The sequence below is a fragment of the Cheilinus undulatus genome, linkage group 3 (genome assembly GCF_018320785.1).
Source record: "Cheilinus undulatus linkage group 3, ASM1832078v1, whole genome shotgun sequence".
Lineage (NCBI taxonomy): Eukaryota > Metazoa > Chordata > Actinopteri > Labriformes > Labridae > Cheilinus > Cheilinus undulatus.
The window spans coordinates 49,032,215-49,058,102 of NC_054867.1; the positions used below are offsets into that span (position 1 = coordinate 49,032,215).

General features: G+C 38.2%; 1 protein-coding gene across 5 annotated transcripts in view; it reads right to left on the reverse strand.

Moving 5' to 3' along the window:
- Positions 1-25,888, reverse strand: part of arhgef10la (Rho guanine nucleotide exchange factor (GEF) 10-like a) — a 311,778-nt gene that overhangs the window by 219,120 nt on the left and 66,770 nt on the right. For 2 of the 5 annotated variants that reach the window (XM_041784009.1, XM_041784008.1), the window contains 5 exons: positions 22,024-22,132; positions 17,160-17,260; positions 13,019-13,096; positions 10,485-10,664; positions 7,258-7,374 (listed from right to left, as the gene is read on the reverse strand). In XM_041784009.1, the coding sequence (XP_041639943.1) occupies positions 7,258-7,374; positions 10,485-10,664; positions 13,019-13,096; positions 17,160-17,260; positions 22,024-22,132 (585 nt within the window). Of the gene's footprint in view, positions 1-7,257; positions 7,375-10,484; positions 10,665-13,018; positions 13,097-17,159; positions 17,261-22,023; positions 22,133-22,276; positions 22,322-23,738; positions 23,989-25,888 lie in introns of those variants that run through there. The other 3 variants (XM_041784011.1, XM_041784013.1, XM_041784012.1) reach the window with 3 other exon arrangements.

The window sequence follows — 25,888 nt, forward strand, 5'->3', positions numbered from 1 at the left end:
CAATGCACAAGGGGATAATCAATTTATTTTGAGTATAATGTCCAAAACATGGAGCTGTCCTTGTCCCTGCACAAGCTTAATCTCTGTAAGTAGTAAGGTTTCTCTCTTGTTGTCATATTCATCAGTATTGAAATACTGGGTCTGTTCAGTACCCATGTGAAGTTGCCATCTTCTAATTTTATGGAAAAGACTCTGATATCTAATACCGCACAGCAGGATGGTGCAAGAGGTATCTTCAAAACACCATGCAATAAATGCACAGTAAATGTTGACAAGACAGCAGCAAGCAGGGCGACAAGAATGCTGCTCTGATGCCCTAGAGAACTTTCAGGTAGCAAAGACCATGATTGCTAAGTTTAATAGTGTTTCTGTGTTCTTCATACAACTGTTTAGGTTTTAGAGATGCACTGATGGTGACAATGAGGCCAATACTGATGTTTAAATTAACAAGTGTAATTGCCTAAACTGATGCTTTTGTTTTTCATCACTTCTTTCTGTGTAATGCTTCCAGTACACCAACATTCTGGTGTCGTGGAGGCGTTGATGTATTCTTTACTGTAAAAAAAAAAGTCTCTTATTTGATTCAAACATGCTAGATATTAGCAATTAAATTGACTGAACACAACTGATCTCTGTTCATGCCACATTATTTCCTGATCCAGTGGTGAAATACTGGGTGTGTTCAGTATTTATGAAAAGTTGCCATCTTCTTATTTTATTAAAAAAGACTCTGATAGCCAACACCGCACAGCAGGATGGTGCAAGAGGCATCTTCAAAATACCATGCAATAAATACACGGTAAATGTTGACAAGACAGCAGCATGCTGAGCCACAAGAATGCCACTGTGATGCTCTAGATTAAGTTATTACACTCTCTTGTCACATCCTCTGTTGATAATCTGGGGCAAAATTATCCATGATGGTTATGCAGGATAAACTGTTGTGCAAATGTTCACATGGACATGCATGATAGGACTAGTCTAAGCCTTAAAGACAGTCATAGTCAAGCTATTTCAAGGAGATAATTGTTAATCTCGCTGGTGCCCTTTGCTCATGGAGTGATCCAAAAATGCATCTTTAGGGTCAAAGCTGCATACACACATTGCTCCAGCCTGTTTAGACCTAACTGGGTTGTAAACATGCAAGAATAAATGACCCGCCAACTGCATTATCTAGGCGGGTTTCTGGTCCAACTTTGAGAATCTCAACTTATTCTGAGTTTAGTCAGATTGACATGTAAACATATATTTAAGATTTCTTTAGTGTGAATAACACAATAAATTGCTTCTTTACATCAACTACTATGACTGGCACTGGCGGCGCTAGCAGAATAGACTGACTCGATATCTGAGGTGAGTGGCCTTTAGCCCTGACAACCTCAAGTGGAACAGTACCTAAAAGTACAAGGCGGAGTGTTGGTTTTCCTTAACCACAGGTGGGTAGACTCATTGTAGAGTGTCTCCCCAGTAACTGAAGAAAAGTGGTCTGTAGCACTGTTTGAAAAGATTAGACCTGACTGGCTGAGCAGGCAGCTGCAAATTTGAGAGCCCCGCTCCGCAGAGGAGAGTGGTCAAGCTTTAAGATCACATTAGCGGGCCAAATCTGTGTGAAATAGAGCCGGCTGTGATTTTATTTTATAGAATCAGAAATAGGAGAGGATCTGTTCGTTTCTACTCAGGAATATTCACAAAGGCATGAACCCAGCCCTCACTATACTGACGAAGAAGGCAGAAAGATTGTCCACGAGGAGAATTTTACTTCGTTTTAAAATATTTATGGTATTATAACCAACCAAACTGTGTATAACTGCATTTTTTATCAGTGGAACGTTTGTGTGCAATATCCATCCAACTTCAACCTTTAACATCAACTCCAGTCTCAAACTTTCTGGTTTCCTCACATCATAACAGCGACAGTACTTCATCCTGTACACATGGATTCAACCCCAGCCACAGGTTAATGCCGTCTTCCTTTATCCTTAGTCTCCTCAGCCCATCACCCTTTCATCCCTCCATCCCTTCACCCTGTTTTATTATGTCATTCATACTTCACTCAACCATTTCTCTCATCATTCATCCTTTCACTCACATATCTTAAAACTGACCATCATCCCTTCATCCTTCCATCTCTTGGCCCTACCCTCACCCTTTCACCCCCTCCATCCCAAGACTCTTGTTTGTTCATCCTATCATCTCCATAACAACATAATTCTCTATTAGTGCAGTCTTTGTAGATGAAAGATCTAATTTTCTCTTTGAACTTCTCTGTGATCAAAGATGCAAAATATTAGAATTTTGCAGATGACAGATACGTCTATAATACCAATATGTCCACCTTTAACTTCAATTACTCTTGTTAGTATTTCTGCAAAGGCTGTTTAGAAACAGACATAAAGCACAGGAAATTTCATTTAATTCTACAATAAATGTTAAATGCATTCTTTTTCCATTGTATACATGCAGTTTTAAACACAAATAAGTTATTTCTTTGGGTTTGCTTCTACATTCTATTTAAAATAAAACAAACCATTATCTAACTTTTCTAACCCTGAGAGGTTGATGAGGCCATTTAGCAGCTTTTTTTCTCTAGCTATTGCATCAACCTACATTTAAGAGATTTTTTTAAACAGACTTTTTAAATCTTAATATCAGAACCTTTAACAGCCCAACAATAAGCACGTTATGTATACACCCAGGGTGTACGAGACCAAAACTGTCCCATTGAAACCCATTAAAACCACAATTTTGGATCCCCTAGCCAGGCTTTTATTCTCAAATCACTGCTTCAGATTTGCTGATAGTCCTGTTTGTCATTAAATGTCAGCCATTGTCCCATATTTGGCTTTAAAGGAAATTTCAAGTTATTTTACCTTGTTTCCTAAAGATTAACTACAGTAAAATATATATATATATATATATATATATATATATATATATATATATCAAAATCTTAAATAAAAAATGCAAAAAAAAAATCAAAGTTGTTGCTCATTATTATCAAAATCAAGGCTGTGATAATCCCCTTCAAGAAAATCCTATTTGCATTTCGCATATCAAAAATGTGCATATTTTTATTTTTAATTCACGCAAATATATATTTTTTTTACACACAGTGACATTGATAGTCTCTGGTTCCCAAGAATGAATTATATTAGGTATATATGACAGAGTGTGATCTTCATTAAAAAGTTTATAAATATTATTTTAAACATCTAGTATTTATATTGCTGCTTTTTTTTTGCATCTGTTGTCACTTTTCACACCTTAGAGTAAAAATGTGTTAAAATCTTAAAATCAACATAAATAAATAAATAATCACATAAAAAAAAATTCAATCGCATGCATTTGCATCTTTTGTGATTTGTACATGACAAAAAATGTAGCTCAACATCAAACAATAATAATAACAAAATAATAATAATAGTAATGATAAATAAGAAAAAATTCTAATTATAAAATAATAATAATAATAATAATAATAACAAGAAGAAGAAGAAGAAGAAGAATTTTCGATATGTGACATGTTTTTGATTTATGATCAGGTATGATCTTAATTGTGAAAAAATGCAAAAAAAAAAAATGCAAAAAAAAAAAACTTTGGAAAACTATTCATGTTTCTTGTTGGTGTGTAAGCTGTGTTAAAAAAAAATAAAATAAAATATATATATATATATGACCCCAGCGGGATTAGCAGTTTAGGAAATGGATGGATGGAATAAAATAGGTGACAAAGCTCACTGCACAAAGACATTTAAAATTTCAGTATTATGCTGATAATATTGTGCATTCCTAGTTCCAGTATAAAATAAAATGTACATTGGAGCTAAAGTTGTAAATAAAATATTTCACAATTCATTGTTATTTCAGGACCCCAAAGAGAATAAAAACTGTTTCAGACAACAGTTTATGGAAAAAGAGACTTCATGTTGGTTTTTCGGTGGTGCTGTGATGCATCTCTTGTTAGAATAACGACTGACAACAATGCTGAATGTTTAGTGTTACTTATTCAGTTGTCAATACCAATATTTTTCCCAATATTTTATCATTATTTATTTATTTATATTATGTGAGACTCCCGACATCTTCTCTCATGTTTAACCATAAAAACAGATCAGAGTCTGACAAGTAAAACAATCATAGACATGTTTGCCAAACCCAGTATTAAATTGACAAACGACAACAGTAATTATTGGCTACTGATATATTTTCATGCCTCATTATTTGCTGATGACTGATAATGGCCTACGGGGCTGATGTTGGACAAAGCCCAAATGAAAATGATGCGTCCATGCATGCTGAATGATAACCGGCCAATCAATGACAAACAAAACATTTCCTGAAAACAGTGATTTTAGTTGTTTTTCTGCTCTTTTGTAATGTTTTTGTAATGCCCTCCTGTTTTTCCGAATGTCATCTTCTGTGAAGTGTTTTCAGAGACATTTTGTTCAGTGAAATGTTTTGATTCATAAATGACTGCATTCAGAAATGAAGTGCTTGGTGAGTCTTTGTCTTTTGTGAAATTTTGGTGACTTTTAGTTTCTCCATGAAAATATCTGAAAATTGTAAACAAGCGTTAAAGTAAATATTTTCATGTTTTAAATCTGTCTTTGCACGCTTCTGGGCGGATGCCCGGAGTCAAAGCCCACACAACAGTTTAAAACCATGCAAGCGATTTAGTCTGCCATCAATTCCCTGTCTCTTCCCCCCTATTCTATCTAGCCAGTTTAATATTCAGTTTGTCTTCACATGACCAGTGAGAGCTGCAACAGGCAGATAAAGAGGAATGTTTCTCCAGAAGGGAAGGAAAGCATGTTATCTGGAGTAAATGTGGAGCTGTCAGCTGTGTGGTCTGGTTCTGTAAATCAGAGCTTACAGCTCAATGATGGAGGTCAAACTCATGCATGAATGTTGGACATCATTAAATACAGCACATTTTAATCTATTCTGGCATCATCCATGTTACTGGGCTCTATTTCCATGTTATTAATCCACGATTAACAGCCATGACATCAAGTAAACAGTAATTTTATTATCCGGTTGTGGAATTAGTCTTTTTTCCACTTTTCCTTTCACATATTCATTAAAGTTCTGCTGTTTCTTCTTTTTGTTTAACAGCTTGTTTTCTAGATGATATGTTTGTCTTTCATTCTTCATAAGATTTTTTCTTGTTTCATTAAAAACTCATGCAGGATTGTGAGATGTAATAAAAGATGTCAAGGACAGGCAGAAGAGCACAAATGTGATTACAACATGAATAGAAGAACAGACGAGTTTATTGCCTTGACAACCTTGGACGTTTAGAGGTTTACTACAAAACAGTTTGGCACGCAGAGCCTTAGTCCTGCCTCTGCACGTCAAGAAGCACTTTCACAAAATCAGGGGTCAGTTCCAAACCGTCCAAGGGCATGAATTACGGATTTGTGATGCTGGGAAAATTCTGGACTATTTCTTCAGCCAGCAGATGATTGTCAGAGAAAGCAGAGTCAAGAACTTAGCTTAGCTCCTCAAGGAGTGGACCGAGGCTGGAGTCAGATGGGCTACAAGTGTGGTGTCCCTAATGTCAAGCTACTCCTGAACCACAGACAACATTATAAGCATCTCACCGAGGCTAAGGAGAGAAGTGCTCCAAAATACTATTTTCAGATGAAACGAAATCTGACATTGCATTCGGAAATCAAGGTCCCAGAGTCTGGAAGAAGCTTTAAAAAATTCTATACATTAATATTTTATTCTACTGTCGTTGAGATATTTTTTTCACCTACAACTCCTGATTATTGACATCAGATATTCATTTCTTTTCAAGGATTTTAACGCTTTGAATGCCAGTTTTTTTGGTCATGATGCCACCATGTTTTTCAATTTGAAAAAAACTAAAAATTGATTTTTTCTATATACTACATGCAGAGTAATTTTTGTTTATTTTGAATTATTACAGCCTGGGATATGTCAATGATTAGCACAACATTGATTTTATTTATTATTATATTTTTGCATGCTCTCTATGTGCCAAATATGTTCAAAATTACACCATCTGGTGGTGAGTTTAAAAAATAATCAGTTTCAAGCAAAACCCCAAATTTAGGCCTTTCAGACCAGCAGGGCTCCGTTCCTGAACCTAATTTTGACCTGGCCGTTGCGTTCAAACCAGGAAAAAATTGGTTCTGAACCTGAAAAGTTGGTTCTCAGCTGGACCAAAAATAGTTGGTTCTTTCTCGCGAACCGTGACATCATCAGTGGGTGTGTCATATTCTAGGTTGTGAAGACGAGCAGAAAATGTAGAAAAAGTGGTCTGCTGGGGAGACAAATGTTTGCTGGTAATCTGGGCATCGACAGAATCCCAGGGGAAGCTGGACAGTAGAACAAGGAGGAGCAAGTTATTAGCAGCAGAGATAGCGAAGGCTGGGTTCACCTGAACACCAGACCAAGTCATTAATGAGCTCAAGAAGCTGAAGAAGGAGTCCTGGGGCAGCAAGACAGACTTGGGCAAAAGTGGAGCTGGAGGTGGTGATGCATGTCCATCATGTCCTCCCATTTTGGTTCTGCTTAAACTGGTGTGAACATGGGCTGGTTCACCAGAGAGCACCAGGGTTCTGAGATTCTAGAACAGAGCCAGAACCGGAACCGTGTCTGTCTGAAAACACCTATAGACACCTAGATATATTGAAATGCACGTTTAATGCTTTAATGGAAGTGAGACCAAAAATTGCAGTTTGAATGTGTTTCAGTGGTGCGTTTTTTGCGCTTAACAGCTTGAGTGTAACTCTCACCTGTAAACAGTGTATTTTAGACTTACTGTAGTAGCTAAGCTGTGAATAATCAAATAAAAATACACAACTTTGCAAAAATTCATGCCTTGTACATGAACTCAGCCAACATAATAAAAACTGAAGAATGAAACAATGCGCACAACCCTCGTAAGCGTTAAAGACCCAAAAGAGAAAGAAAGAAAAATCCTAACATTTTGATTAAAAACAGAAATAACGTACATAAGAAGACACTGCATTTGTATGGTACAGACTCTATATTTAATTAAAATGGTGATATATATTTCACAGAAAGACAGAATACCACCATTTCATCATTTTTTTTTAAAATCCAATTGTGATTGCACTGATGATTTTACACCCCACTGAGAAGTGTGTTTTACTCTAGCCTCTTTCTTTGGCCATCTGCTGACAATCTGGATCGTTAAAGTGAAATATTTCAAAAACAAAAAACTGCTTTCAAACTAGCCTGAGTTTAGGGTTTGATGCTCACCTTTAGAAACTCCAGGAAAGCTGGTTTGGACATGCATGCCTTTTTGATGAGAGCCATGGCATTGGTGAAGTTGTTCACATAATCGCTGTAAACATCCAGCACCATGGACTTTGAAAACTGTGGAGACAGACGGAGGAATTATCATATAAATTCATAGAAACAGTCCTGAAATAAGAAGGTATAAGAGGAGGGAGCACTGTGCTATTTGTTCTATTTTTTTTACACCATCATCGACAAACTCAGTCCCATAATTCCTTCCGACATATCTAAAGTCTGACTAAACATCCTGTTTACAGAGAGACCAGGCGGTAATTTCAATGTAAAGAGCGGCTGGAAAATGGACATTTAAGTATAGTACTTTAAAAAAAACTGATTTGTTTACCATGCTGGTTACTGCAACAACCTTCACGAGCCATTTGAGGGGTTGGTTGGAGGAATGAGGTGGTGGAGAGTAAGAGCTGAGTGTGAGTTGGAGGGAGTGTGTTTGCTGTGTGGATCTACATTCATTCTCTCTCCTCAATTAAATCCACACCAGGCACTTGATAGAGGCAGTGTGAGGAGTGGTGGGAAATTAGCCGGCTGCATGGAAGCATCAACCCTCCTGCTTTAACTCGTCTTTAGGATCATTAATGTCAGATATTACCGCAACCTGCATGCAAATGGTTCGCACTTTTAAACACACATTCAAACCAAGCAGCCACCTCCACTGATGACAGATGAAGCTAATGTTGAAGTGCAGAGAACTGCAGTTCCTTGTGTGTCCACTTGAGGCTGGCTGTAAAATCTAAGGACCCCCATTTTGCCCCATATTTAAATGTACATTTTTAAAGGAGATAAGCACTTTTAAAGCCTTGAATGTATAGGATTTTTGTTTCTTTGGCTCATTCCTTTGTTGGTTCACTCTGTATGGGAGCTGAATCTTTATATAACTCATCCGTGTTGATTAGATAAAGGCTAAGACTTATCCATGGATCTGCATAATTGTAGGCTACGCTACATAAACAAGGAGCTGTAGCTGTTTTCCATGAGGCTTAAATCCACCTCTGCTCCACATCAGTGCCTGTCAAGAGTGACCAGTTTAACCAGGTGTGCAATTTTCAGACAACTCAGACAGAAATTTTGAGTTGGTGCAACTTTCTTGGAAGGATAGATGTGACTCCCCTCATCCTCCTCTCAGCTGCCAGCTCAGAGGAGGAGCAGAAGAGGAGGGCGGAACTTTCTCCCAAGCACGGAGGGCCGACTATGCCAACCTGGGGGCGGTGCTAACTCCCCACATGACATCATGAGGGGAAATTCTAAGAACGGGGGAGGAGGAAAGGAAGGAATGGATTTTTCTGATTCTGGGGGGCATGGTGGACAGGCCAGAGGCCCATATTTATCTTAGAAAAGCCTGAAAAGATGTATTTTGCATAATATGTGACCTTTAAAATTCACAGAAGTGGACATAGAATGTGGTGAAAGTGGGAAACAATAGGTGAAAAGTGGCAAGAATTGGTTTAGAAGTGGAAAAAATGGGCAGAAAACATGTTGGAAAGGGTTTAAATGATAAAAATGGCTTAAAATAGGCAAAAAAAGGTGGAGAATAAACCCCTTAAAGCCTGTTGTATCATTTGATATGCTTATGATACCTCTATGCAATCGATATGATCATAAATTACTATAAAAAATTCTGATTACAATCTGATGAATGATGAAAATGCCCTCAAGTGGATTATCAGTTACCAAAAACACCTAATGTATAAAATGAGATACAAAATATATACATGTTAAACTGTATTGAAATTTGGATTTTTTGGATTTTAGTAGAAAGTGAAATAAATATTTCAGTTCCAAAAAATGAGAACTTTCTGGCTATAATATGTGTTTTCAGGCTTTAATGGGTTAAAGCAACAAAAAATTGTTCAAAGTTGCAAAAACTAGTGGGGTAAAAGTGATGAAAAAGGGTTAAAACGTGACAAAATTGGTTTAAAGGGGAAAAAAAGGTGCAAATTAAGCAAAATTCATGAAAAGTGGGAAATAATAGTTGCAGGAAAAGGCAGGAAAAGTGGTTAAAAAGTGGCAAAAATAAATTATTCCAACATTAGAACTCATTAATAATTTGACAAACTTTTCAGCTCAGAAATGAGGCCACTGTTAGCCGTTATGCTAGTACCAATGCTACTGATAAAATGCATTGATAGTATTAATGAATCAGAGCTGGAAGGGCCTGTTCTTGCTTGTCAGGGGCCCAGACAAATCTGTGTGCAGGCCTGAGCGTGACTGACGCACTGCTAATGAAAACTGTCAAAAGAGCAGAAATAAAAGAATTAAATGTACAAGATGAGGCCGGCTGAGACAGGAAAGTGCTATTCTATGGGAGTGAATATAACAATTAACAAATAAATATGAGTTTCTGATCTTTAACTGATTCTTCTGTGACTATAAAGTTTCTATTTTCCTGATTTTTCTGATGCATGAATACAGATTTACACAGATTGATGCCGGTTCATGTGGGGTAGCAGAACAGAAGTAGGTGGGTGGGTTGGCTGTGAATCCTTTTAAACATGTGCAGTATCATTTCAGAATCATTTGACCTTGTTGTAGAACAAACTGACAGCTCTGGTAGTCCAACCCCCAAGCTTCAAGCTCCCAGTGCATAAACACTGCCACATAAAAAAGACCCAGGTCAACGAGGAACACACAGTCCCAGCACTTTCTTTCTCCCGGCACAGCCTCATTTGACGGTAAGGTCTGAGGATATCAATGGAGCAGCGCTATAATGACCAGCAGAGAGGGAGAGGGTCGAATTGTTCCCTCTAATAGGCAAATAATGAGCAGACCTTATGGATGAGCACACTGTGGTGAGACCTGCTACAGAAAACTCACACAAAGCACTATTATTCTAGTGCCAAAGATTGTAAACACACATCCTAGAGATCATCAGAGGCAACGGGGATATTCATCACAGCTGTAATTGATTCCATGTTTGGGGTAAACTATCCATGTTTGCTCGATCTAAAAGCTGTATCTCATTATAGCATAATTCCGCTGGCTGAGATTGTGATGTAAACTTGGAGGGAAATGCCAAGAAAAAATGAGCGTCTTTAACCAGAATGCACTCATTTGATTGGATTTAAGACAGAAACAAACAAGGAATGCATACAAATAGACACATAAGGCAGCTAAGATGCCTCAGGTTTGCTTTTCTCTTTCCTACACATGATACTCAAACAGGCACACAGACTAACCGAGGCGACAAACAGGTCCCCGATTTTCTCGCAGCTGTCCCATTCAGCCACACGTGACGCCAGCGCAATCTGGAACATGGAGTGGCACTGCGTGATCTCCCTGACGCGGTAAAATATGGGCCGAATTTTCTTCGGACTCAGGATGCGTGGATCGGCTTCCATCAACGGTCTGTGGTATTCCTGGAGAGATGAGGAGAGAAAATCTGTTTTTTATTCATGTTGATAATGTGCTTTATGTGTGGGAGGCTGGATGGGTGCTTAAGATGAATCAGCAGACCACCTTTCATAAGCTTCTCTCCTTTTCAGCCGCATAAAAAGACAATAAAGGAGGTAGCAGACAAATATCCTATGAATCGAGGAAAATGAGGAAATGAAGCCTAGAGACACATCAATCTAAAGGATTCACCCATAAAGAGAAGCATCAGCTGCCAGCAAACATGCTCAGAACTCAAGGTGACTTGTAATCATAAAAGCTGGAATAATAATGGGAAAGAAAAAAAAACAGCTCCCAGCAGAGTTACAGATGCTAAAGCAACATGGTAAAAGAGGCATTGATTGATTCTTCAGTCAGCACTCATGGGGATATTAGCATAGCCTACAGAAATGAGTTGAAGGGCTCTTTGTGGACAGTATTCTTTGTGGAGGTGAGTAAACATGACTTCTTTGAATCCCAACATGTTGAAGTGTAGATAAATATCGTCTATGAGGCGAATATGGAGGATGAAAACAGGCTGTTTAACTCCATGAATTAATCCAAGTGAGCAGCAGGTTGTTTACGTGCAGGCCTCATCTCTGCAAATGATTCATCAACAGAAGCAACATAGGCAGGCAGCATAAAATGAACAACCACGCGATCTGTTCTTCTGCAGTAATGAAAGGAAGAGGTGAATATCCGTAATGCAGCTCGTGGCCTTTCATCCTTTTATGTTATCTGTTTAAAGACACCACATTTAGCACTTGGCTGGACTGTTTGAATAACAAGAGAGATTTCAAAGGGCTGACACCACCCTGTGATCCACACTATGAAGCATCGGTATCCTGAATGTGCTCCAAACCAAGATGGACCAGGATGTACAGTGCTTAACAAATTTATCAGACCACCACCCAAAGTAAGGTTTATGCCACAGCTGCCCTAAATTAACAGCATTAGTAATTACCAAAATCATTTTTTATGTTTCTGCAATGGTTAATACATCAATATGTAGAAGCTCTTTAACCAAAATGAGATTTTTAATGCTAAAATATAATTATTATTGTTATCTATGAATTTTCACATTTACTACTTTACAAAAAAACTGAAAAAAGGAAGTGTCTGTGTACATGTGCTTATTTTGGTTCACTGCAAAATCACACCGCCATCTACTGGCCTGGCTTGTATACTACATCGTTTTTGGTGTTTCCCGCAGTCTCGTGTGAACAGAGATCGTTTTGAAAGCGTTGCTGTCTGTGGAACTTTTTGGAAATGAAAATGGAAAACGAAGCAAAACATTGTCGTGTAAACGGGGCCTGAATTTATCCTTGTCCTGCCTATTATTGCCTGGAAGTGCATGTGGACAGGCGAGCCCCCTATTCTCTAGATTCTCTTTGAGCGAGACGTGGCAGTCATGAAGGCAGTCTGAAAGCTGTGACTTTTGAACATACACACTGAAATAAAAATTGATACAGGACATAGCCAAGCTTCCACACACCCAGTCTGAAATGTTACTGGACAGGGTTTGGTTAGGACATGCCTCAAAGAGCCAAGTAGAATCATCAAAGGTAAAATTACGACTTTATAAGGCATTTTTATGGCTTTTTCTTTTTTTTTACTGTCACTCCAGATTACAGACATGTCATTACAGGATCGTTTTTGTGTTCTATGGCCACACGAGTTTTGCTTTTAATCCCTCTGCTTATTCACACTCCCAAAGCTGCTCTGAAAACATGTTTTGACTTAAGAGACATAGGCAGGCAGCACAAAATCAACAACTGTGCAATCTGTTTTTCAGCAGCAATGAAAGAAAAAAGGGCCCATGTCTGATACGGCTTGTGGCCTTTCATCTTTTCATGTTATCTGTTTAAAGACACCACATTTAGCACTTGGCTGGACTTTTTGAATAACAAGAGAGATTTCAAAAGGCCTAAACCTCCCCGTGTATCACACGCAATCATGTCACTCCACAACAAAGGTAGCGCATTACGTCTCGACAAAGACAGATTTTGCAGGCGAATAAGGCGGCAATTGATTGCAAGTGATTCGATGCTCCTCTTATTTTCCTGTGATGAGGAGATAACGAGTCTCTTTTTGCCACTAAAAAAGGAGATTAAAGAGGAGAGGTTGCACCCCATCCTGTGCAGGCCTGACAGTCTCCCTCTCTCAGCATCAGCACAATGCCACAGAAATGAGGATGGCTGTTTTATCAGGATTATTTATGCCCAGACACCTCGGTAATTTGATGGATATCACCGCTTCTCTTTGCAGTGTAATTCATAACAGTTAAGCGGTGAAGATATTGCATGTGGCAGAGGAGGACAACGGGGACCAAACAGCTCACCTGCATGATTCTCCTCAGGGACTCCAGGTAGCTCCGCTCACTCTGAATGATGGAGCCGAGGATATGGCGTCTGACAACCTGCACAGACAACACACCAGTCAGGGAAATGCAGCACTAAGAGAACATGATGGGGCTGCGGAGTGCGGCATGCTTTCAGCTACGTATGCGGCAGGTTGATGGATTGCACTGTAATCATGAGTTTGTCACAGAGAGAAGGACTCAAAGATGTCTGAACAAGGACTCAATCTGAGAACTGAATGAGTGGATGCTTTTAGATGTGAAGGATGCGTTTGTGCTACTCTGTTTCTTCAGACAAGATCCAGAGAATAAAGATATGTAAAACACTGAAATAACAAATGGACATATTTAACACGACAGCCTGGAGTCTTATCTTAAGGCTGTTGGAAGAAGAATGTGTTCACATAAATGCAAGATGTTAAAGCGTCTGAGAGGAGCTCTTATTTTGTGTCAATTTTTGTGGCATTTCTGGACTAAAATAGAACATCTTATCTTGTTCAGATTCTTATTGGGCTTGTACATAAATTTGTTTTGATAAGTTAAAGACAAACAGTTGGTTACTTTAAATTCTGTCTTCTTCTAAACACAGCTGTCTGAAGGATGCATACGATGTGATAACGTGCCTACCTGAGGCTATGCAGGATTAGTAATTGTTAAATGACAGCTGCAGTGATTTAAAGATCATGCATGAAAAGAAAAGAAGTGCCTGCTGTGTTAATAGCTGATGATGAATCATACCGTTTTTTGTTTTTTTTTAAGCAGAAATGTCAAATTTTCCTAGACAAATGCTAACATATTAAGACTGGCTGCAGTTTTGACATTTAAATAAACATCGTGTCGGCTCTAGACTTTAAGATGGAATAAAAAAAAGAACAACTTGACCTCTCACAGATTATGAGGAGGTTTTTTATAACACTTTAAAATAAGATACAGAAAATATGCATGGTTAATAGAAAACAAATGAGTAACTAACTGTAGGTCAGCAGGAAATGAATGAGTGATTTACTACTGCTAAAAAATGACGGAGCGCTGGGGGACTAAAGATCACGGAAACACGATAAAGCTGGGGTGTCAAACTCTGAACTGAATTTAGGTCTAACCGAGAGCCTAATAGGGTCGACATTCAACTATAAAATGTAAGCCCCATTTTCATCAGTAATGTTTTGTGGGGGAAAAAAAACAAAATTCACATTGATTACACATGATTTTGAAATTTAAAAAGTCAGATTTATAGGTTAAAAGCTCAAAATCTGAGGTTAAAAGTCTAACTTATTTCTTCAAAGGCTAAGACATGAAATTCAGTCAAAAAAAGTTGTTAAAAGGCAAATGTATGAGCTAGAAAGTTGAAAGGGCAAATATAAATTTAAAATCATGAGTATTAAAGTTGTAAATATGAGCTAAAATTTTAATTGAAATTAGAAACATCAAAATATGAGTTAAAATTTTAAAACTGTGAATCTGAAAAGGTCAAATAATGACTCAAAATTTAAAAATTGTGAATCTAAGGTGTCAAAATACAACTCAAAATGTGAAAATTATGAATCTAAAAGGTCAAAATATGACTTAGAATTTAGAATTGTGAATCTGAAAGGTCAAAAATAATCAAGATTTAAAGTTGTGGATCTGAAAGGTTAAATACTAGTCAAAATTTAAAGGTGTGAATCTAAGAGGTCAAAATATGATTCAAAATGTAAAAACTGTTAATCTAAGAGGTCAAAATATGAATAAAAATTTAAAAATTGTGAATCTAGACTGACCTCACCACTGTCATTCATTCCCATACTTTGTACAGACTGTTGTATTGCACTGTATTTTGCTGCACATATCTTTGCGTTTTTGTACAGATTTTTGCATTTATTTTTGCACATATATTTTTGTATATATTTTTATTCTTATTCTAAACTCCTATTTATTTCTCTGTGCAAAATTTCATTGCCAAAGCGAGCTGCTTAACAACCTTTCACTGTTCCATGTTTATAAAAATGTTTTATACCGACAATAAAAAGATCTTATCTAATCTTATCTTATCTGACCTTATCTTATCTAAGAGGTCAAAATATGACTAAAGATTTAAAGTTGTGAATCTAAAAGTTCAAAATATGACTCAAAATTCAAAATTATAAATCTTAAAAGGTCTGTTTAAGGACTGAAATTTATTCATCCTCAAACTTTTACTTGAGTGTTTCAATGTCTGAAGTTTTAGGTCTGAACTATATTTCCCATTATCAGTACTGATATCAGTATTTAATCATATTATTGTGTAAATATTGGCGTATAGGATTTTGGAAAAAATTCAACATGTCAGTATCAGCAGCATGAAAAGTAAAATTATTAGTAGAATTGGCAGATATGGACATTTCTGCCTATGTTTATAATTACTATTTTGGATTTAAAAATCTGCCTATATCACCTGTAAATATCAGAATATTAAAGATATTAAGAATAAATAACTTTGTTAGTTTCTGGGTTAGTTGGTATCAGCTTGAATCATTTTGTAAATATTAGCAGAAATATATTATTGTGCATCCCTGATAGTTTACTTGTTTGTGTACATTTTATGAGGCATTATCTCCATATCATCCTTCCATCCCTCCATAGTAGCAGGCAGAGGAAAAAAATCACATTTTTCCTGATTGAGGTGACATTCCTGGTTCATCTTATTTGTCTCTGAATCACTCCAGTAATCAGGTTTGGCATCTTGTTGCTGTGGAAAACACTGGTTTGATAAAAGCCACCTAAAGTCACACTCGGAATTAAGGCAAAGCATTATGGGGCTAGGAATAAGGTGGGTAATGATTAGAAAAGAATAAGGTACTAACTGCCTACCATTTTTAATGGGTAGTTAGTGAGTAACTCCTCTAAAACTCTATGAAGTAAGAGCAAACCTTTAGTTCATTGCTTAATTTTTACATATCCATTAGCAACTCTTTAGAGCAGAGCGCGCAGCTAAGCACTGCTAAATAATTGAGATCTACTGATCTCACACAAGCCCTTAACATTTTTAAGCACACTATTGGCTAATCACACTCATGCTGCCATATTTAAACTGCTGTAGCCTGGCTATGCTTTGCTGCTCCCTCTGCCAACCACTTTTTACAACCCTCCTCCACCCCAGCTCCTCTTTCCTTGAACAGCCACAACAGCAATAACTGCAAACTGCTAATAAAGAAAAACTATTTATGACTGAAAATCCTGTGTGTTCCTTGACAGAGTGACTGAACCTAAGCTACTGTATAGTTGCAGTGATTATGTATGGTTTTAAAAATTGCTACAACACACCAAAACTTGGCTCAAAGCCCACCAGAGGGCCTTTCCATACCATTTGAGAACCACTGCCTTAGAGTCCCTTATTGTAGACCAGTTAGTTTCCTATTCTTTCACTAGTTAGTTACTCATTTGTTGGCTGATAATTCTACCAGTTCTAGGGTGTGTTACCCTTTTTAATAACAGGATACAGCTTTAAATGCTGCCATAAAAACAACTTTTACAGCCTCTGCAGCAAGGACAACATAAATGTTACATAGTGCACCAGCTGTTTAGTGAGGTCTACTGTGACCTTGATGAAAGTACTGTTTCTTCTTGGCTTTATTTCAGAATTAAACTGAAAAACATACCGTTACCCTGTCTGTGATATTGGTGTCCAGTGTCAGCTGACTAGTGTTTACATCTCTTCTCTAAAAGAGGCCATTATAGGGCTTTTCTATATCAGAGAATTCTCTTCTCTTTTATCTCGTTAATGATCCTGTTATGTCAAACATGTGAGTGGAATTTTCTAAAGAAAAAAGCTGTCCTTGAGACAGTAAAGTCCTACTCACTGCCTAACTGCATCAGTACAATAGGTAAACATAGGCTCTTTAGTTTAAGTGTCTGCTTTATTAGATAACAGCTAAGGTATTATAGACATGCAGAGCTAGCTGATGCTCTGGTTTGGTTTTAAAGGTCATGTAAAGACTGCTTCCTAAACATTCAAAATCTCCTTACAGAAGGTTTCTGACATGACAGTGTATCCCAAGGCTACTGGGAACAGATTTTGCTCAAATAAATGTTCCAAGTGCAGCACTTTTCTTCATATGCAAGCCACATTTATGGAAAAGGACATTTTGGAAAAAGCTGTCAGCAGCACCTGGTGGCTGGTCAGCCCCTCCGGCATGGGGCTCAGCTGTGGGGGTGGATGCTTTTCTTCCGACACAGCCACATCCAGGTACCCGGCATCATCCTCTTCTTCTGCACCCGTTCAGAAACGAAGGAGAGAAAAATGCGGAGAGGATGAAAAGAGAGAAAGTGTACGTGTGAGACAGAATAAGACGGGGAGGGAACAACAGAGAGGCAGCCTTCAGATCTCACTGCAGCTGGAGACACATTGCGACACACTAAGTATATTACCTCCAAAATATAAAGAGACTTCTATACTGCTGGAAAAGAGACAGGAAGAGAGAGAGAGGAGAGGAGAGGAGGCCTTCAGAAAAAAAAACGTTCAAACAGCGCTGTATCTCTGCTGGAGTGGAGGAGGAGCACAGACGTGTGTCTGCAGAACTCTACATCCTCATCTCTGCATTGGCACAGAGACAGGTTGCTGCACACATCCAGCAGCCTTTTTAAGGCCTGGACAGGAAAAATTACGACCACTTTTTGCATGGCAAACAGTCAAAAATGCAAGGCAGATATGGTTTCTTCATAAACCACTCCAGGGCTGAAATTTCTGATTTAATGAGCCGTTTATGGACTGTTAAATGGTATAGGGTAAAGAAATGTTTTAGTCATAAACACCCAAATTTGATGCTTTCTGGAACATTTCACTTTTTTATTGATATCCTGTAAAATGATATTCATCGTAAAACATTTTAGCAAAAGTGCTGAACTGATTCTGGCCTTTTTGATTATTTAGGAGGAGACTAACACTTTTTGTCAAAATAAAAGTGGCCATAAGACATTAGGTAAGGCTGAGACTGAAAGTAGACGGGTGTTTCATGACAGAACAAGTTTTATTTAGTGAGTAATATTAAATCAGAGGAGGGTTTGGGGTCCTACCAAAGGAAATTTTGACCATTTTTTCCTGTATTCTGCTGAATCTTTGTGAGACAATTTCTGGTGGAATTTAAAGTAGAAATATAACCCCAAATCCAAAAAGGTTGGGACATGGTGTAAAATGTAAATAAGAATGGAATGCAAAGATTTGCAAATTTCATAAATCCATGTTGTATTCACTATGGGACATGAAAACATATCAGATGTTGAAACTGAGACATTTGACCTGTTCATGAAAAATAAGAGCTTGTTTTAAACTGATGACAGAAACACAATTTTAAAAAGTGCGGGCGGAGCCTTGGCGGGGCATTCCCTCTTCTTTTAACAACAGTCTGTAAATGTTTGGGACATAAGGAGACCAGTTGCCGGAGTTTTGGGAGAGGAATGTTGTCCCATTCTTGTCTGATGTAGGATTCTAGCAAACTCAACAGTCCAGGGTCCTCCTTGTTGGATCTTTCGTCTATCATGCCCCATTTTTTTTTCTACTGGTGAAAGGTCTGGACTGCAGGCGGGCCACTTCAGCACCCAGACTCTTCTACTGCAAAGCCATGCTGTTATGATGGATTCAATGTGCAGTTTAGCAGTGTCTTGCTGAAATATGCAAGGCCTTCCCTGCAAGAGACATCAGCCGTTTTTACACAGAGATTCTACAATGAAGATGTAAAGGAATGCCCATCCCTGTTCCGCAACTAGCAATTCACATAAAAGTGCAACAGAGCCATGCACGCCCGAGCTTACACACACACCGGCATCCCGTAATCAGATGGCAGCCGCTGCCCAAGCTGCTGCTTTCAATGAAACTCGAAACTCTGGATTTCTCAGTTCAAAACTTTGTGTTTTCTAAATAAAATACAGGGAAAATAACTTGAAGATTCATTTTGATTGATTAGATCGATTAGATAGACTTTTTTCCTCCATGTTTCTGAGTTGGAGGTCCAACTTGAAGCAGTGTCACAGTGCACGTATTTACGTTTGAGGTCAGAAACTTCAGAGTACTGAGCTCACTTGAACACATCATGGAACTTTTCAGACGCTGCTGTGAGCAGAGGTGTGTCTGCTCTCTCCTCTCCTGTACAGAGTGTGATCAGCTCTCTAACCTCTCAGTCTCTGCAGCTAATCCACATTATCCTTTGTTTTATCCCACTGTTGTTTTCTCCGATGAAATGCTGCTTGATTAAACCGCGCTGGTTTTTAAATCTCTGGTTTATGGAGACAGCAGCGCACACTCGGCTGTGTGGAATGCAATGACGTCCTTTCACACTCGTTGCGGAAAGGTCTGTTACGGCTCTGATACTACCTCTCGATCCGGATCAGAGGTGGGGCAAGATCAACCCAACGGTCGCTTTCATACAGAACGGCATTGCGGAACAAAGGTGTAACAGACATGGAAAAGAGAGGCAGTGTAAAAGTAGCTACTGTCTTGATGGGAGCAAAAATTGCCCTAAAACCTCTGTCTTCTACTCAGCATTGATACCTGTCCAGGTGTAAGCTAACCCACACCATAATGCATGACTAATGCATCAGAGATGCAGGCTTTTGAGCTGCTGGACGGTCTTTCTCCCCCTTAGTCTGCAGGACACAGCATCCGATGTAGTTCCCAAAAAGAATTTCAAATTTTGATTGATGTGACCGCAGAACAGTTTTCTATTTTGCCTCAGTCCATATTAAATGAGCTTTGTCCCAGCTTCATTTCTGGATCCTGTTCACATACGGCTTCTTTTGCATAATGCAGCTTTAACTTGCATTAGTGGATGGCACTGCAAACCGTGTTGACAGTGTTCCAGTGTTCAACTTTTGCCTAGTCACTTGCTCACTGAGATTTCTCCAGATTCCCTGAATCTTTTGATGATATTTTGTTCTGTAGATTGTGAGATGGCAGAGTCTTTGCATTTTTATGTTGAGGAATAATTTTCTGAAATTGTTACACAACTTTCAGATGCAGTTTTGACACACTGTTGAACCTATGTCCATCTATACTTCTGAGAGACTCTGCCTCTCTAAAATGTTCCTTTTATACCCAGTCATCTTACTGACCTGTTACAATTAACCTCATGAGCTGTAAAATGCTCCTCCTGGTCCCTGCTTTTTTGAGATGTGGTGCTGCCATCAAATTCAAAATGAGCTAAAATTTTCATGAAACGCTAAAATATCTCAGTTTTAACATCTGTTTATGTTTGTCGTTTATGTTCTATTGTGAATAAAACATGGGTTTATGAGAGGTGAAAATCATTGCACTTTGTTTTAGTCATAATTTACACATCATCCAAACTTTTTTAAAATTAGGGTTGTTAGAGATGAGGGGTCTTATTTTGTTAGGTGCTTTATTCATCTGTTTAGTCTAATGTTTTAAAATATTCTTATCTATTTTTTGTCTGTTTTAAATTTTATTATTACTATTATTTATTATTATTATTATTATCATGATTATTTTTTCTCTGCATAAAACTCCTCATACTAATGACCATAACACTCAAATGGCCTCCAGTAGTCTGTATTGCTGTCTTAACTACTGTATGTCCTACTTGTATTTTTTATTTTAAATTTAAATTATTGTTAATTCAATTTCTTATTTATAATTTTCTTATTTGTTTTAATGTTATTATATATACATTTTTATTATTATATTTCAATATCATGAATATATATTAATATATATGCATTTATTTTATTTTATTTTTTCTTTTCTTCCCCCTCTTCATCCTTCACTGTCCCTCATGTTCTATTTGAATATCACTCGTCTGTCTTGTTATTTCTCACCAATAAAAAATAAAAATGAAATTAGGGGTGTATAAAAATTATCCATTCACATTTGAGACACCAATGCTGTTCCATTTATTAAGCTCATGTTGTTAGCTTGAATTTGTTGTTTTTTCACACAGTCATTTTAAAACTGAGTATTTACTTTAAAAATATAAATTACATATAATTCTCTTTACTGTTTCAACCACAAAAAATAAAGACCACACATACCTAACCCTATATAAAGCCCAAATATTATATCATAAAAAAAAAACAAATTTCACCAAAGTAAGGGGATTAGCTTGTTATTCAATGCAAACTTTTTTAAGATTTTTTTTTTTCACATAAATTCTGTTTATTGTAATATGGACAAGCTTATACCCATAAAAGAATAGTTGAATTCAAATATAGATATATATGGATGTTGAAGTCAAAGTGCCATGTAAACTTTAAGCCCTGTTACCAGGTAAAAATATGACTTTTAAAGTCTTTTGAGGTCTTAAAATCTTAAATCCTGACAGATATTGAACAGTCTCTATGGGAAAAACCCATCCCAACTCCATCTGTACCCATAATGATAACAGAAGCTTCCCTCGTTCCAATTAGAGACTTTGGAATGATAACAGAGGATTGATGGAAAAGAAATACAATGCAGTGCAGATTTCCCTCAATCAACACCTAAAAATAGCAGCGCTGGCCTCTTTACCTCTTTGTGATGGCTCACAGATTAGTTGGGGGTGTTGGTTTGGTATCTTTGGTTTATGGAGCCGCTCTATTCTCTTTTATTAGATGCTAATCTCCCTCTATTGTTAGGCATGGCTTTCCATAACGTAGCCTATATATCACATAGCATGAGTTGCTTTATCTGTCTTCCTCACACATCAAAAAATCTTCCCAGCATCATCTTTCTTAAACTGAAAGAGACTTTCTGTCTTATTTATTTATTATATTTAGAATCAGTGAGATCTTTCTTTTCCACGGTGCTTTCATTTCCCCCTGAAGGGACTCGTATAAAGAAAAAGTCAGACTTTCTTCCCTATCTGTCTTGAACACAGCTTTGGCTTGGCTAGCTTTATACATGAGAAACTGCCTATAGCTCAAGGAGTCAACTGTGAAGAGTTACACAAGCCAGACTTCACAGTAAATCACCATGACTAAAAATAGTTCAACTTTCATCCAGCTGACTAACACTTTCAACAAGTTTTCAGACTGGCCTGCATTACCCAGCTGGTCTTTTTTCTGCAGGAAGGAAACCTTTTTCATGACGGCTATTTTGGTCTTTTCGAGGCCATCCTTCGTCCCGCTCCTCGCCGCTTTCATGAGCTGCTGGACCTGTTCAGGAGGGGCACACAGAAACAAGGAAGGAGCATTAGAGCACGAGGAAAGCGTCACGCTGCGGAGATTTGATAACCTACGCCGCTCCTCCAGAGAGAGATGGAGAGAAGTGGCGCTCAGCGGGCTCATCATGAATCTCACCATCTGCGACTCCCTGCGGGTCCCAGTGCAGCCTCTAATCAGAGTCTGTGAGCATATCATGGAGAGATTATGGTGACAGAATGAGCTCCACGTCTAAGGAACACAGCTCAGTGCGGGAGAATTCAGTTGACCACAGACTGCACCCTGAGCATCATACAGGCCTTGCAACCAGACTCCACAGGCCCAGAATACACCCAGGGTGGCAGTATTTTTAAATGATGCTACTTCTGGAAACTAGGTCATTAATTGGGGGCAGGCTGCGCTGGTGTTTATGGAAGTAAATATGCGGAGTATTACTTAATAATTCATGTGTCCCATGAATGCGTCATGATATTAAACCAAGCAGTGGAAATACAGAGAGAGAGAGAGAGAGACTGACAGAGAGTCTCAAAGCAGAGTCGCAGTCCAAAGCAAAGCTGGGAAGGATGGTGCAGAGAGGCGGTTAAAGCTTCGAGTCAGCTGAGGATGTAACACAGCTTATTCCTGTCATGGTTTCATTCATATATGCAGTTTTGGTTGTTCATACAGTGATCTAGCTCCTCTGTCATTTCAGGGGTAGCCACATCCTCCAGTCTGTTGATCTGCCTGTAGATTATCCTCACCTGCAGATTCCCTTCACACACCTGTTTCCCTTTGACAGATAAGCTCCGAGCACAACCAGTCCCCCCTCACCAGCTCTCTGCCAGGCTGTCCTTGCTTGTCTTTAACCTTAGCTTTCTTGTAGTGGTGAGTGGTAAACCAGTATCAATACTGTCACCAGTAAATGTCTGCAGCAGAATGGATTTTCTCAAAACCATCATCACTGCTTAAATGCATGTTGTAGTGTACACAAGGCATAACTGATGCCGCCGTTTGCATGGCAGAGTGATATAAGACAGAAAACAGCTTAGTCTGAGTCTAGGCATTAGCATGTTTTGCTTTAGCATTAATGGGTAACTAGCTGAACATCACCCACTTGTGCTGCTGAAATTAACTTTTAGCAAAGTAAACTGGTGAAATGCATGCTCTTTTCTCTGCAGATCTGATGTCTGTAATAACAGCAACACAGTGTGCATGCTTGCTTTGCAGAGTTCTGCTTTGGCATGTTCAGGGCTTTTTAGTTTGAGTCATTTCCACTCGTGAAAGTTTTACTCTAGATGTAGTTGATGAAAACTGAAAAAACATATTAGCGCAGTTTTAGTCAAGTTCTTATATTTTTTTCCTGACCTTTGGTCAAAACATTTATTTTAAACTAATTTTACAAGCCATATTGTAAAGTCAAAATAAATGTTAAACACTTAGTGAAGCACTATCATACTTGAATTACTTTGAATATCCTGTAGAATGTACTGGCATACCTTGAATGGTCTCTGCTAATGTTTTAACCCATTGTATACCTAGTGGAGAAATATTGAGGTTTTTGGACATGTGCAGCACCAACATGTCAGTCTTATTTTAGTCTCCTTGATGAAATTAAACTTACTTTTGTCATTCCCAAAGCTTTACTTTTAGCTAGCTTTAGTCTCATCTTCCTTGAGGCAGTTGACAAACTTTTTAAGTCTGTGGTTCTGAACCTGGGGTCAAGGCACCACTGGGGCGGGGGTCACCTAAAGCCTGTTTCTTGCTTGACGCATCCGCCAGGTCGCGAGTGTCCACGCATCCAAAGTGAGGTCAAATATTAGGACGTCCCTTCGCCGGGGCCCGTGTGGCCAATTTTCGTCTGGCCGCTAACATCCCCGACACAGATGAGGCAGACGTCAAAATGGCGTTAAGCACTCTACAGACCTGGTTCTTGAAGACACTGCCCCCTAGCTTTTGGGAGAATATTAGTCTGTGGCGAATAGGAAGCTGGTGCTAGGTATAAATGCACCAGACGTTTCCACATCAGTTTTTGTCTGTGTGGCCATCTGTGTGGAAAGCATAACTGAGCCTTAAGACCTCAGGGGGGCACGGGGCCCTTTTTGCTCAGATATTTTCAAAATTAAATATGCATTTTGAAAAAAATCCTTAAAAACATAATGCACAATGGTGTATTGTAGCCATCTTTTATAAATCAGGGGAGCCGTTCATTTTTGAGAAAAAAATGTTGAAGTTTTGGAGAAAAAGTCGAATTTTTAAAATCATAAATACGTTTATTAATGACAAACATGCAATTTCCATCAAGTTCTTTACAATAAAAGTCCTTAGCTGATCTTTTCTAGATTGCTTTAAATGTGAACGCCCACATCAGGAAAAGTGGTTTGGTCAGGTGCAACTTGGCACTCCTCAGTAGGAGAAACAAACATAAAACTAAAGATGCAGTTAGACTTAGACAATGACTTTTCTGTCAGATCAATAAACCATCACAAATTTGTTTTAGGGGGAGAAAAGAGGTTGTTACATCTAAATATGCATTTAAACGCATGATCACTTTTAAGAATACTTTGAGATCAATTTTAGGCCATATTGCCGGGCTTATTTTCTACCATGTTATAGTTGTTTTTTAATCTAGTTTTTGGCCTGGCCTGTACTTTTGGTTTGTTCCAGCTCTGTTTGCTGCCTTATGGCTGTACCATAAAGCAAGCTTAACATACCCAGGCTTTCTTTAGGTGGCTGGTCTTGCCAAAGCTTCAAGGTCCTGTTAGAGATATTGGGTATCATGACGCTGATTATAGACTTTCTCTTTTAAATCAGGCTTTCTGTTTAGGCTGTGAGCATGCTCACATAAATGGGGGAGTTAAGCACATCACTTGACACCTCCAAGTCACAAAACCGGCTGTTGGACTCTGTCAGGTTGAATGATGAATAAATAAACGTATCTGTTGTTGCAAAAGAAGCAACAGCGCTGCTGCATTCAAGAAAGATGTTCTACGTCTGATGTTGCACAGAGCAGTCAGAAAGTATTCAGACCCCCTTCACTTTTTTCAGTTTTGTTATGTTGTGGCCTGATACAGTCGAAAAAAAAATATATTTTCATTAATCTGCACTCAGTACCCCATCATGAAAAAGTGAAAACAGAATTTTAGATTTTTTTAGAAATCTGGGTAAGACTACCAAAAAGGATCCCAAGAGTACAGAGAATAATTCTCAAGTGAAAGAAGTCTGGTACAACTAGGACTCTCCCAAGAACTGGTCATCCGGCCAAACTGAGCAACTGAGGGAGAAGGGCCTCAGTAAGAGAGGTGACCAAGAACCTGATGGTCACTCTGACTGAGCTCCAGAGATCCTGTGTGGAGACGGAACAAAGTTCCAGAGGGACAGCCATCACTGCAGCCCTCCACTAATCTGTGTTTTATTGCAGAGTGGACAGATGTCAGTGCAAAACACATGAAAGCTCACTCGAGGTTGCAAAAAAAAAATCTGTAGCATCAGGCTGCAACATGACAAAACTGAAAGAAGTGAATGGGGTCTGAATACTTTCTGTATGCACTGTATTTTCTTTGTAATTCCACAGGAAAATGTAAATACATTACAAATATTTATGTCTAAATCAATTTAAGCAGAAATAAGGTTAAAAGTAAATATAAAAACTGATTTATGCTATTTTAGCATAATAAAACCGTTACACTGTAGTAAAACTGACTAAAACAGCATATATTTCATTATTTATACCCCTTATTTGTCTTTCTAATTCTACCAGAAAACATCAGAAAC